The sequence below is a fragment of the Hyperolius riggenbachi genome, chromosome 6 (genome assembly GCF_040937935.1).
Source record: "Hyperolius riggenbachi isolate aHypRig1 chromosome 6, aHypRig1.pri, whole genome shotgun sequence".
Taxonomy (NCBI): Eukaryota; Metazoa; Chordata; class Amphibia; order Anura; family Hyperoliidae; genus Hyperolius; species Hyperolius riggenbachi.
In genome coordinates, this window is record NC_090651.1 from 325998119 (window position 1) to 326013261 (window position 15143).

Consider the following 15143-nt stretch of genomic DNA (forward strand, 5'->3'; position numbering starts at 1 on the left):
ATCCATGCTAACAGTTAGCACTCTTTTGTGAATCAAGCCCATGGTATGCACCCAGCATGAGTCATCTGTGTGAGTCATCTGTGCAGGCAGGGAAAGTCTGTCTGAGTTGTCTGGGTGAGTCATCTGTGCAAAGAGCTATCTGTGCAAGTCATCTGTGCAGGGCAAAAGAGAGATATCGCCACACTGCTCTACTGTACCGCTCAATGGGCAGTGGTAATTTACCGACTTTCAACGGCAGCTGGAAAAAATCTTTATGAATTAGCACACCGACCGGGAAAATATGGAGCGCGGTATTTTCCCGACAAGATTTTTTTTATCGCACTGCTTTTTATGTATCGAGGTCATAATAAGCTAAGTGCCTCAACCTTCAAGCAAGAAGAAGAAGTATCGCCCTGCCCCCAGAGCCGGGCCAAGCAAGAAGAAGTGCCCTGCCCCCACGGGTGGTCCTACACTTGCCGCGGAGCTGGAGGGGGTAGCGGGCAGGAAGGGTCGGACCCCCCCTTCCTTCACCTGGGTCCCCCATCTGTGCTCCTCCTCTAGCTTAAGTTCTATGGAAAACAAAAGTTTGCCTTCTTGGAACAGAAAGAATTTGCGAGAATTCAGGTTGGAGTGAGCTTGAGATGTCTCCCAGTGCATCACTGCTGAATATATGCAAATTAACCATTGTTGCCATTAGAAGCTAAACACTGCATTCCAGCAGTTCTGGAGGTGTATTTGGCTTCTAAGGGCACAATGGTTAATTTGCATATATTCAGCAGTAATGCTCTGGGAGACATCTCAAGCTCACTCCAACGTAAATTATCGCAAATTCTTTCTGTTCTAAGAAAGCAAACTTTTGTTTTCCATAACATCTTAGTAAGGGGGCTTTTAGGACCATTGCAGCCCCTCACACACTCCAATGAGTTCTGATTCACCATGAGCTAGCTGGTTAGTCTGTACCTCTCTACAAGCCCTACTCCATAGAGCCAAATTAATTCATGTCATGCACTGATGAGGATCAAACAATCTGAGACAGTCAGTATGCATGTTGGATTATTATGGCTCTGTACAAATTAACAAGCTGACACATCATTACATTCCAGTGATTCCGGAGATTTGTTTAGCTTTTAAGGGCAAAAATGATTAATTTGCATATATTCAGCAGTGGTGCCTGGGAGACATCTCAAGCTCACTCCAACCTGCATTATCACAAATTATTTCTGTTCTACGAAAGCAAACTTTTGTTTTCCATAGTATTTTAGTAAGGGGGCTTTTAGGACCATTGTAGCCCCTCACACACTCCAATGAGTTCTGTTTCACCATGAGCTTGCTGGTTAGTCTGTAGCTTAAGTTCAGCAGCAGCCGCCGCTATTAGTAAGAGGCAGCGAGCGGGGATGACTCTCCTCTTATGCGTTCCAGCGTGCGTTCCACTGTTGTCACTTCCTGCAATGCTGTCCACTTACAATACCCCCTTCCTGCCCGCTACCCCCTTATGCGGCGTATGCTATGCCGCGGGTCGGCTAGTACAGTAATATTTGAATAAACTATGCGTTTCAGGTGCTGAAAGCAGTATAATTAACATACAATAATTTACTACATTTTACTCTACAGTTTGCAGTGTACCCAAGGTGATATGAGGAGATAAACATGTGTATGTACAGTGGCAAACATATTAAAGGAATACTATCGATAGCCAAGTGTTCTAAAATGACAATGTACAAATAATGTCTAAGTAGCTGTGTAAACATTTTCCTACTTTTTCTGTTAAATATCAGAGGCAAAAGCTTAATTTATTGAGGGTAGGATTTAGCTATATTGGGACAAATCAATTGCAGAAGGGGTGTCTGCTTCAACGCACAGCCAGAGTTGCATATCAGACTACAGAAAGCAAATATCAAACATATCAAACTCTGAAAGCAAAAACAGTATGAAAAGCTGTGACAATTAGTTACATTTCCTCTGCTCTCTTCAGACACGCCAGTCAGAAACACAGGACACAGAAGCTGCAGCTGTTCTCTCTCTCTCACACACACAGAGTTACACATAGAGTTAACTGGTCAAGTGTGAGGGGAATTTCCTCTCTCCTAATGGCTCAGTCAGCCGTCAGTTTTGGCGTCAGTAAAGTTTGAAAGTATTTTGATAACAGTAAACGAAGAGGTTGCTACTAAAATGTATACACCAGTACTTAGCAGCACTTCCCAAACAATTCCTGTGTCAATTGAAAAAATATTGTGAATCGATAGTATCCCTTTAACTAAGCCGTACTACTTTTTTCTTTTCTGCCTGAAAGAGTTAAACTTTAGGCGTGCAAGGGGCAGTTTCTCTCTTGTCGGACCCTTGTGGATTATAGCGTAACTGTCACTGAAAAGGAATTACAGCCATAAAAGTCTTTCCTAGTAGAGAATAACTTCTAATTGCAGAGGATAGATAAAAAATATTTCATGTACAGTATTTTAGCTCTGGGACACTTAATAACCTTCCATTGAGCTGAGACTATAAAAAATAAAAACCTCTTTGTAAATGTAAATTGTAAAATAAAACCATAGGATGTTAAAAAAAAAAAAAAAAAAAAAAAAAAAAAAAAATAGGAGTAGGAGGAGTGATACAAATGTTTATCTTATCAGTTTATTTTCACTTCGAGTTCACTTTGACATCTTTCATGGATAGGTAGCAGCAGCCACTTACCTGTCTGAGGTTGTTCATTATATCCAGATCTATTCTCCCATGGTTAAGCAGGGCTATTACTCGCCGCACAGCTGCTATGTTTCCATGGACCACAGCGATATGCAACGCCCTGCAGAGTGGGAAAGAAACAGAATGAGCCGTCATTCTCAGCAGAACTGCTCTGGGTATGATATCTGGCGAGATTGCCCACTTAAAAGAAAGTCTGTAATCTGTGGATCTGTTTAGCCAGATGAGTGAAGGCCGCTTACCACTTCAACACAGGCTGTTCCCCTTGTCCAGAAGGACAGGCCCTCTCCTGCATTGCTGGCTTTACCTTATGAACTGTAACAACGCTGCCTTTGTTTTTGTCACCAAAACAGCTTTGGTATTTGTGAACTGGAAAAGGGATCCAAAGGACCTTTACCCACAAGCCTGCAAACGGAAGCTCTTCATAGCAGGGCCTTCATAGGGAAATATTGTGAACTGGGGACTTCTCATGGAAATTCAGTTCTGTCTGGAACCAGAAGTGTGATTGTTAAATCGTGGAAGTTGGACATGGCACCTCTGTAGCCAAGGGAAGACAGTACTCCTCCTAGGTGGTATTTTCACACCTTATCAATTAAATGCCTTTTAAGCCACCAGCAATCCAAAAAATACTCAAAATTATTTTGATAGTACTTGTTCACCTATTTTTGGGTAAAGAGTCACAAGACCCATCCACCAGTTCACATAATTGGAAAACGTGGGTTTTTTTGCATCCCACTGCAGTCATCCTGTACTGGCGCTGTTCTTCCATGACCCTCCAGCCAGCAGCAGTGACCTCCATCAAAGCTGACCGGCCAAGAGCCTCCTCATTGTACTTTTGTGCAGGGAAATCACTACTGTGTATGCACAGAATGCTCCCAACAACAGTAGCGCAATCAGGTTGTGGGCAGCTCGAGGCCGCGCATGCACAGTAGTGTGCAACTGGCCATGACCAGCCAGCTTTGAAGGGGTCACTGTTGCAAGTTGTAGGGTCGCAGAGGAACGGTGCAGGCTCAGGATGACTGCAGGGGGCTGCAAACCCAAGGTAAATTAAACTGCTTTTTTTAACTTAAAGTGAACCTCCGGACTAAAAATCTACTCAGCGGAACTGAAAAAACTGAAAACTTTGTTTTTCTTACCAAAGCATCATTTTTAGCTGCATTTTTAGCTAAGCTGCGCCCCATCAAAGAAAACTGCCCGGGCTTTTTTTCCCTGATGCTATGCAAAGCATGATAGGATTTCCTATGTTGTTATTCAAATTGCCTAGCAACTGGGAGGGGTGAACAGCACATAGGGCAGTTGGAACTGTGTCTCATGCTCCCTGTCACCTCCTTTCAACCAAAAAGATGGCTGCCCTCATGAAATCACAAACATTTGCCTGTTCTTTTATAACAGGGTGGGTAAGAGATTATATTACCTATCTATTTTAATTAACATAACTAATGTAACTTAATGACAGTATGTTTGTTTAGGCTGAAGTTCCTCTTTAAGTAGCCCTTCAAAGAGACACTGAAGCAAAAAAACAAAATATGATATAAGGATTTTGTATGTGTAGTACAGCTAAGAAGTAAAACATTAGGAGCAGAGACATAAGTCTAATATTGTTTCCAGTACAGGAAGAGTTAAGAAACTCCAGTTGTTATCTATGCAAAAGAGCCATTGAGCTCTAGGACTTTCAAAGTCGCAGAGACCTCTGTCTTCTGAAGCTTACTATATCAAGTGTCAGTCACTGTATTTTCTTTTTCTCTGCAGAGGACAGTTCAAAAGTTCACTGGCCTGCTCTGTAAAACTATTTAGCATGCTGAGTAGTGTGTAAACTGCAAATATTGGAGAATGATGCAATGTTATAAAATACACTATGTAACAGAAAATAAAAATATGAGAATATTTTCTTTGCTACTAATCTTCAAGTAATTATCCGTAGTGCACAACCAATTCATTATATCATAATAGTTTTTTTGCTTCAGTGTCTCTTTAAGTAAATGTTCTCATTTAGGATCATTTACATATTTGGATCCACTACTTTAACCCAGATTGTTAAAATAGCTTCTGACAAGCCACTATCGGCAGTAGATTTGTCAGTTTACATGTTATTTTTTGCAAAATTCTGCAGAAGAAGTGCCTGTTTGTGTCACCGTGCAGAACGTTGACCTGTGGGTGTGACGTGCCTCCTGGCAAGTGACAGCACTGGACGGATGAGTTAGTGGCGCGCATAGTTTGAGGGCAGGAAGGGGTAGAAAGTCACAGATGTGTCAGTTTTAGGAAGTGAAGGGATTTCACAGAAAAGGCTCTTACTATAAAGCGAAACTTAAAACTGAGGAGGGTGACGTAAAATACAGATACAAGCACAGACAGCAGCCAGGAGGATGACTTTCTGCTAAACACGGCCTCTGTGCAGAACAATGCCCAAGCATCACTGCTGTCTATCTACACTCACTAGAGAGCCAATTACAGGAGAAGGGGGACAGTTGCGTAGCAATTGGGGGTGCAGAGGTAGCAACCGCATCGGGGCCCTTGGGCCAGAGGGACCCACTCTCAACCACAGTATTAGCTCTCTATTGGTCCTATGCTGGTAATAATCACTTCTATAGATGCTTTGATTAGTAATAATCATTAAAGAGACTCCATAACAAAAATTGCATCCTGTTTTTTTATCATCCTACAAGTTCCAAAAGCTATTCTAATGTGTTCTGGCTTACTGCAGCACTTTGTACTATCACAGTCTCTGTAATAAATCAATGTATCTTTCCCCTGTCAGACTTGTCGGCCTGTGTCTGGAAGGCTGCCAAGTTCTTCAGTGTTGTGGTTCTGCTATGAACTCCCCCTTCCAGGCCCCTCTATGCACACTGCCTGTGTATTATTTAGATTAGGGTAGCTTCTCTCTTCTCTCTTATCTTTTTCAAGCTGGATAAATCGTCCTCTGAGCTGGCTGGGCTTTCACATACTGAGGAATTACAGACAAGGGCAAAGCTGTTTGCAGGAAGAAACGAGCAGCCTGAAACTTCAGTGCATGAGAAATGCAGGGGGAAAGAAACACACAAATTATCTCTTGAGATTCAAAAGGAAGGGTGTATACAGCCTGCTTGTGTATGGATGTATTTTCTATGTGTGGACATACTGTACATCAACCTACTTCCTGTTTTGGTGGCCATTTTGTTTGTTTATAAACAAACTTTTAAAAACAGTTTTTAACCACTTTTAATGCAGCGAGGAGCGGCGAAATTGTGACAGAGGGTAATAGGAGATGTCCCCTAACGCACTGGTATGTTTACTTTTGTGCGATTTTAACAATACAGATTCTCTTTAACAAACTGTTCCCCATCCCCTTTGTGCACCTCTGACACTGTGGTTGTCCTTGGCAGATTTTGGTGCGCCGTATCAATTGTTATGTATAGAGCGCTTGGGGGGACCCTATGCAAAACTTGCACTGAGGCCCATAGCTTCTTAGCTACGCCACTGAAGGGGGGATATATATTCTAGGAGGTCCAGCCTCCCATGTAGTGCTCCTGTAAAGGACATTCCCCTTTCCAATGCGTAAATTTGTAAGCACACAATCGCACGCGGAAAATTAGCCGCGAGTAACGCATTCGTCGTTCGCTACACAATACACATGTTAACTACGCATAGTGGGCGTAAGCTATGCGTAGCGGTACTTCGCTATGCGTAAATTCGTAAGCGTAGTTTTGAAACGTCACCTACAAACTACGATGCGTAAATTCGCATTGGCGTAGTTTCTGCTCATCCCTGGAACCGACAGGTTTTGGGTTAGTCCATCTCTCTATAGGGGAGTCTCAGCATGGCCTTTATTCTTTATAAATACACTCCCTGAAAAAGATGTATACAAAGATGCTGGCCAGCCTCCCTGCTCGCTGCACACTATTTTGGCAGTTGGACGGAGCAAGTGCCATTCACTAAGTGCTTTGAAAAATAAAGAAAACCCTGAGAACCCCCCATGAGAGGATTGGCTAGTCCAAAATCTGTCGGTAATGTCAGATTTCTACTACTTACTGTAAGTGAAAGCAACATGGGAAAAAAAGTAATTTATGGCTCATTTTACTCTGGAAGAAACGCACTTCTTTTTTGTAGACGTTTACATGTATTTAAAATGTTACGATTTTCGCGACAGTGGTCCTTACAAGCGGTTTAGCAGTTTAACACCTTGTTGCTATGTATATTCCACAGTGTTTCTAATAGAAGCAGGTAGATGAGCGTTTTAAAAGGGGCCATCAATGATACTATCTTGACCGTCCAATCTCACCAAATCTATGTAGTAGAAGGGGAAACGGAGTGAATATACTTTGCATTAATACTTTAGATCGGGGTGTCAACACGGTCGGTTCTAGTAACAGTGGGGCCCCAGGGCAAAATTAACCCTGAGGCCCTCCAACAGACACCCCCCGACCACAAAGCGGCATTAGGGGCCCATTGTAGAACCCACATTTTCTTTCCTGGGCCCTTTGGCAGTGTAGCATCTCACCTGCCCACCAGCACAGGTGAGACACTACTCTTCCAAAGACTCTGCAGAGGCCCCTGGGAGGAACAATTAAGGGAGGAGACACCTTGGGGGCCCCTACAGGCTCTGGGGCCCTGGGGCGATTGCCCCCTTTGCCTCTATGGTAGTGCCGGCCCTGGGTGTCAAACTCAGTCACGAAAGGGGCCACAATCTAAAACATAGTCTAAGTTGCAAGCCAAATTTTTTATTAGGATTTAAAGAAAAACCGTAACCAAGAATTGGACTTCATCCCAATCAGTAGCTGATACCCCCTTTTCCATCAGAAATCTTTTCCTTTTCACAAATGGATCATCAGGGGGCGCGGTATGGCTTATATTGTGGTGAAACCCCTCCCACCAGGGCCGGATTTACCATAAGGCACTGTAGGCACATGCCTAAAGGCGTCTGATGATGGAAAGGTGGCTCACTCCCCTCCCCGAGCGCCTCCTTCCTTTCCTATGCAGAGTCCTGTGTATATGAGACGTTACTCACCCTGCTCTCTGCATTCCACTGACCAGATCTTACTTCAGTCAGGGGCACCTCTGACTACTTAATACTGAGGGTTCCTCTAGTAGCTACCTAATACTTGGGGGAACCCAAGCTAGTTAATATTGAGGGTACTTCTGGCTACCTAATACTAAGGGGAACCTGTAGTTACCTATGATGGGCAAGGGAAGTAAGGGAGACGTAACAGCTGGGCCAGCCAGCACACTTGTAGTGCAGTTCGGTGGTGGTTTGTAGGTTCATGGAGGGCGAAAACTAAGGTGCCAGGACATCTGTGCCTATAGGCTCCTGTGATGTAAATCCGGGCCTGCCTCCCACAGTGAGATGTCAGGACCATGGTTCTGACATCACACTGTGGGAGCCTTGTTGCATTGTGGGAAATAACAGCTATTTATAGCTGTTTCCAACTGCCAAAAAGCAAGCAGCATCTCCTTCCACTGACATCACCTGCCAGCAGTAAAAATGTCACCATGTGATGTCAGAATGTAAATCAGGGAGAGGAAAGATTTTACAATGGGAAAACACTGACTAAATCATTTATACATAATTATTGTAAAAATGAAGCACTTTTTTTTATTACATCATTTTCACTGGAGTTCCTTTTTAACATGTATTGAACAGTCTCAAACCAAGTGGCGTAACTATAGTGACCATGGTGGGCCTGCTCCTCCCCTTCTGCAGAGTAGTGCAGAGGAGCAGTTTAATATTTAGCTGCTCTAGTGTTCCTTCTGGACTCCTCTGATCTTCCTGACAGCCACACGCACTATGCTGCATACATCTGGCTCCAGAGGCACGTCACAGCACAGAGCAGGTGACTGCCAGAACAGATAGAAGAGACACAATGCATTGCTGCAGCAGGTAGATTGCTCTGCTGCACTACTCTGCTATGTGGGGAGATGGTGTCGGAGGGGAAGGCGTGTGTTTTACCAGTTCACAAAGGTGTTGGGGATTTGGGTCCAAGCAGGAGCGGACCCCATGCTGATGTTTATTGGGGGTCTCCCATGGATTATTGCTGCGCCCAAAACCAAATGGACAATGTTTCAATCAGAAATACTATCACAGGTGTTCTCCTCTGGATGGGAAGGCTATGTGGTGTCATGTTGGAAGCTTTCGAGCCACATAAAATGGCATGGAGGGCCGCATTTGGCCTGCGGGCCTTAAGTTTGACACCTGTGCTTTAGATAGACCCTTATATTACAATGAAGTGATAAAACTGCACAATTATATGCTGGTACCATAGAGAAGGGAGGCCAAGGAGGAAGAAGATAGACGTGGATGTGGATCCTGGAGAGGTGAGTTACTTCGCCTCTCTACTGCACACTTTACACTGGGGAGGGGGGCGCTCTCTCATATACCAAGGAAGCCCTCTGGCTACCTATACTGTGGGGGTAGGGAAGGGGCTCTCTTGCTTGTGTCAGCTTGGCACAATGCCCTGTTTGGGTAAAATGATTCTAATCCCCGCAGACGTCCAGTGGTTTCCTGTTAGCACAAATAAAGAGCAACACATACAGCACTCTGTTTTCTTATGCAGCATTTGCACCAGTATGACTATCATCATCATGTACTTTTGATGGAAACCCCACATAAGAAAACCGTGAAGGGTTCCACCTTGAAAAGAAGAATAAAACCCCCTAGCTGCTGTGCTGCTTTGCAATGGTATACAGTATTTATTCGGCCTGCGGCAAAAAATGTTTTTCTTGATTTGAAAATAGCTCCAGTTGTACAATGGATTGTGGTAGAGCTACAACCACATTCTATTTTGCCTTCTCGGGATTTTGCCAACAGCAAAAGGAACTAAATATACCACTCAGAATCAAGATACCATCTTTATTGCCTACCCCATGCCTTCAGGCAAACCTCAGCTATATTTGTCATAGCATTATATAAGAGTAAGGCTGCATTTTATACATTGTATACATCGCAGTACTTGTTTGTTAAAAACAAGGCAATATGTCACACCACTGTGTATTTTCTCCCTGTATTTCCGGGGGCACAAGTGCAGCCACATTCAACCTGACCATATCCACTGTTGTGTGACCATAGCCCCCGGGCTCCCAACTATATCTTTGTCAGAGGGACAGTCCCTCTTTAATAGCAATTAACGCCGCCAGGATTTTTGCAGGATAAGGGGGTGCTGTTTTTCGGCTTTCCCTGCACCCAAATTTCCCAGCACCTTAACTACATATACACTAATTCTCCACCTTCAGCTGTCCATGGAAAAGAGGCCTTACATATGGACTCTGTCCTCAATGAGGGATGCTTTATGGGTGTAACTTCCTGCTTATGTGAAGCTGAACACATGTAAATACTTTTAGTGCCAGGAAGACGAATTTGCAGAGAAATCTTGTATAGTCTTTGCTTTGTTGCTCTCATGTAATGATGGGGAAGTGCAGCTGCTCGTGACCAGCACAGCAGTTAGTGCAGCCTAGGTGACAGGACTGGTCACTGCGCACGTCGTGGCTCTTCGCCATAAAGCTGTAGTCTCCGGGGGAATCCTGCAGGTACAGGTGTCACATGTAAGAACAGGCGTGGCTGGGATGTATCGCGAGGTACAGGAAGCTTGTGGTCGGGAGTAGAGTTGGGGAACTTTGTGGTTTCTAAACTGCTTGATTAGGTGGTTTCTATGTGCTTTTCTGCCTGCGATCTTCCAGTAACAAGCAGGATGCCTGGTTACCAGAGGTCAGCCGTCCACACGCTGCAGTGTTAGGGGAACTGTGAGATTAATACAACCAGACTTCACTGTATGAAAAACCTGGCATCATAGTCATGTAGACAATAGAGGGTAATGGGACGATTCTGCTGTTTACAATTCATACTGATGATAAATCTCATTGACTGTTCAACGGATAATCACTAACTGCTGGTGCACACGCTCAGTCAGTGCCATCATTAATAATCGTTGTTCAGTCATTATGGCGATGCTGCAGGGAGCGATCACTGTACAGAAGACACACTGCACAGTCACAGCAGAGAAACGTGTACTGTCAGTAGGGATGGGGGGAGGGATGACAGGATGGCACCTGTCTCACATTTTTCTCTCTATCTCTTGCCTGCATCTATCATTCTTCCTCTCTACCTCTTGCCTGTCTCTCTCATTCTTCTTCTCTACCTCTTGCCGCTCTCTCTCTCATCCTTTCTCTCTACCTCCAGTCCTGCCTGTCGCTCTCATTCTTTCTCTCTACCTCCTGCCTGTCTCTCTCATTCTTTCTCTCTACCTCTTGCCTGTCTCTCTCATTCTTTCTCCCTACCTCCTGCCTCTCTCTCTCATTCTTTCTCCCTACCTCTTGCTGTCTTTCTCATTCTTTCTCTTTAACTCTTGCCTGTCTCTCTCATTCTTCTCTACCTCTTGCCTCTCTCTCATTATTTCTATCTATCTCCTGCCTCTCTCTCTCTCATTCTTTCCCTCTATATCTTGCCTGTCTCTCTTATCCTTTCTCTCTACCTCCTGCCTGTCTCTCTTATCCTTTCTCTCTACCTCCTGCCTGTCTCTCTCATTCTTTCTCTCTACCTCTTGCCTGTCTCTCTCATTCTTTCTCTCTACCTCTTGCCCGTCTCTCTCATTCTTTCTCTCTACCTCTTGCCTGTCTCTCTCATTCTTTCTCTCTACCTCTTGCCTCTCTCTCTCAATCTTTCTCTCTACCTCTTGTCTGTCTCTTTCATTCTTGCTCTCTACCTCTTGTCTCTCTCTCTCTCTCTCTCTCACACTCTTTCTCTCTACCTCTTGCCTGTCTCTCTCATTCTTTCTCTCTACCCCTTTACTGTCTCTCTCATTCTTTCTCTTTACCCCTTGCCTGTCTCTCTCATTCTTTTTCTCTATCTCTTGGCTCTCTCTCAATCTTGCTCTCTAGGCTCTTGCCTCTCTCATTCCTGCTCTCTACCCCTCACCTGTCTCTCTCTCATTCTTTCTCTCTATATCTTGCCTGTCTCTCTCATTCTTTCTCTGTACCTCTTGCCTGTCTCTCTCATTCTTTCTCTCTACCTCTTGCCTGTCTCTCTCATTCTTTCTCTCTATATCTTGCCTGTCTCTCTCATTCTTTCTCTCTACCTCTTGCCTGTCTCTCTCATTCTTTCTCTCTACCTCTTGCCTGTCTCTCTCATTCTTTCTCTCTATATCTTGCCTGTCTCTCTCATTCTTTCTCTCTACCTCTTGCCTGTCTCTCTCATTCTTTCTCTCTACCTCTTGTCTGTCTCTCTCATTCTTTCTCTCTATATCTTGCCTGTCTCTCTCATTCTTTCTCTCTACCTCCTGCCTCTCTCTCTCATTCTTTCTCTCTACCTCCTGCCTCTCTCTCTCATTCTTCCTCTCTACCTCTTGCCTGTCTCTCTCATTCTTTCTCTCTACCTCTTGCCTGTCTCTCTAATTCGTTCTCTCTATCTCTTGCCTGTCTCTCTCATTCTTCCTCTCTACCACTTGCCTGTCTCTCTCATTCTTTCTCTCTACCTCTTGCCTGTCTCTCTCATTCGTTTTCTCTACCTCTTGCCTGTCTCTCCCATTCTTTCTCTCTACCTCTTGCCTGTCTCTCCCATTTTTTCTCTCTAGTTCTTGCCTGTCTCTCCCATTCTTTCTCTCTAGTTCTTGCCTCTCTCTCTCATTCTTTCTCTCTACCTCTTGCCTGTCTCTCTCATTCTTTCTCAATTGATGGTAGTTGTAGGGTCAGAAATCTCATCCTCATCACCAATTTGCCATATAAATCAGAAATGCAGAATAATTGGAAATAGCTTGATTTACAAGCTTCAGCAGCTCTCTACATAAAACAGTACTATCATCCGAGTCTCCAGCATGCATAAACAGGAACCAACAACTCACAGCAGTACAGATCACCCTCTCATCACAGTACCATCTACAGGCCTGATCTCAATACCACATCTACCTCTTGCTTGTGTCTCTCATTCTTCCTCACTACCTCTCGGGCTCTCACTTGTCTCTCACTTTCTCTCTCCTTACGTCTCACCTCTTGTCTGTCTCTCGTTTATTCTCTCACCTGTTGCCTGTCTCAGTCACACTCTGTGCTTGCTCTACCGTTTAGTTCCCCCTATCACTTATGAATGCAGTGAATCTCCAATAAATCAGTGTTCTGCCATAGCCCTCACATAAGATAATGCAGTAGAGGTGACACAAAGTAGGAGAGAAGAAATAGCCGGCCCTTACGTGTCCCCATCTTCATCCGGCCGGGTAGCGGCTGCAATGTCGGCATGGAGGTCTAAGCTTGCATGGAGCTGTGAGGCAGGGAATGCAGGAAGTATCCTCAAGGGCTGTGGGCTCATAATGGGATGAGCAGGGTAGGATTGTATGTATGGAGCAGGATCCCCTGAGAGGAGACAAAAATAATGCAGTGTAACAGATAGCATTTCTTTACATCACACCATGAGGAAAATATACATTGTCTTCATTTTAACCTTTTATATTCTTTTTCTTTGCCGGTCCAGAACTCTCTCAACTACATCTATATGAATAAATGTACTGTTTTAAAACAACCAGATCATTTCATGTAAAGATTCCATGTGACCTGGGGACAGCAAGCCATTACAGTAAAAGAAGGGGTGCAGCGTGGACCGCACCTTTCCAGGTATTTAACACAATAGAAAAGGTAAACCAACATTTTTGTACATGGTAGGGAGAAATGGCAGCGCATCAAAACCAGGCTGCTGTGTTCTCCCCAGAATTTTTTTCCAGCCGGGTGGCATGAAAAAGTAGCCGGGTGGCATGAAAAAGTAGCCGGGTGGGTTGAGATGAAAATGCAGGGCAACTCTGCTTACAGCATAGGAGGATGTGAGGAGGTGAGCCGATGACAGCCGGGTGGTCACCAAATCTAGCCGGGTGGAGCACCCGGCTAAAAGAGCCTGGGGAGAACACTGGGCCTGCATCTGACTGACTTAACAGTAGGAGGTGTGCAGAGCATCTTAAAGAGAAACTCCGACCAAGAATTGAACTTTATCCAAATCAGTAGCTGATACCCCCTTTTACATGACAAATCTATTGCATTTCACAAACAGACCATCAGGGGGCGCTGTATGACTGATTTTGTGATGAAACCCCTCCCACAAGAGGCTCTGGTACCGCGGTACTCTGGGCAAACTGCCACAATGTAACAATGTTCACAGACAGGAAATGGCTGTTTACAGCTGTCTGTAACAGCCAAAACAGCTAGGAGCAGCTTACATAACCTGCCCACAGTAAAAATGTCACCCTGTGATAAATGTCAGAATGTAAATCTGGGAGAGGAAAGATTTTTCAATGAGCAAACACTGACTAAATCATTTATACATAATTATTGTAAAAATGAAGCACTTTTTTTATTACATTATTTTCACTGGAGTTGCTCTTTAAAGGCATAAATGTACCCAACTGCATCTGGAACAGGTGCTACAAATTTACACTAATGGAGAATGTTAGCTTCCAAAACAGTTTGCATGCAAAAAAATTCATACTAGACCCTTCCACTGCAGTGAGGTCATCCAATTGGAAGGGACCCTAACCTCTATTTTTACCATTTCTGCAGCCTGGATGTGATGCTTACGTCCAGACGGCTGCTCTGCTGCGGTGCTGCGCTTTGGCGCGCTAACGTGTCCCCGTGCTGTCCCCCGGTAGCCCTGGGATCAGTGAACGGGAGCCTGGTTTCCGATCACCGATCCGTGTCCCCAGCAGAAAAACTGAAGCGCTCTTACTAGAGGCTTCAGTCTTTCTGCAATAAAAATTTTCCCCGTCCCCTCGTGCTTCCAGTGATCGAGAAGCACAAGGAGAAAAAAATAAACTCATTTTACTATATCTTGTGGCCAAATAGTAAAACTACATCTACATATTTTTTACATTAACCGAGACAAACGAACAAATAAAATACATAGGTTTTAATTATGATAGCATGGATTATTTTAAAGCTATAATGGACGAAAACTGAGAAATAATGAATTTTTTCCATTTTTTTCTTATTAATCCTGCTAAAATGCATTTATAAAAAAATAATTCTTAGCAAAATGTACCGCCCAAAGAAAGCCCAATTAGTGGCGGAAAAAACAAGATATAGATCAACAAATTGTGTTAAAGGGAATCCGAGCAGTGCAAAAACTATGGAAAGATGCATATCATTTTAAAGCTCTCTTTCTCCTCTTTCCAATGATATATAAACCGCCGCCCTACGCCTTTTAGTTTTCGCTATTTCCGCGATTAAAAATGCTGCGGCCGCGATTTCGATCACGAAAATAGAGAAAACTAAAAGGCGTAGGGTGATGATTTAGGGGTCGTCAGAAAGAGGAGAAAGAGAGCTTTAAAATGATATCCATCTTTCCATAGTTATATTGTATTACACAGGGCGACTTTTTCTCAAAGTCAGCAGCTCCATTCAGCAGAAAAAGTCGCCCTGTGTAATGCAATGTAACTATGGAAAGATGGATATCATTTTAAAGCTCTCTTTCTCCTCTTTCTGACGACCCCTAAATCATCACCCTACGCCTTTTGTCTAATTTCGCGATCGAAAACGCAGCC

The 15143-nt window shown here is 44.0% G+C and overlaps 1 protein-coding gene across 1 annotated transcript in view; it reads right to left on the reverse strand.

Moving 5' to 3' along the window:
- The window catches only part of LOC137521750 (B-cell lymphoma 3 protein homolog), a 108299-nt gene that overhangs the window by 46551 nt on the left and 46605 nt on the right, over nucleotides 1–15143 (reverse strand). Inside the window, exons 2-3 of the mRNA XM_068241430.1 lie at nucleotides 12813–12972; nucleotides 2665–2773 (exon numbers count right to left, since the gene is read on the reverse strand). Coding sequence (XP_068097531.1) covers nucleotides 2665–2773; nucleotides 12813–12972 — 269 coding nt within the window. The remainder of the gene's footprint in view (nucleotides 1–2664; nucleotides 2774–12812; nucleotides 12973–15143) is intronic.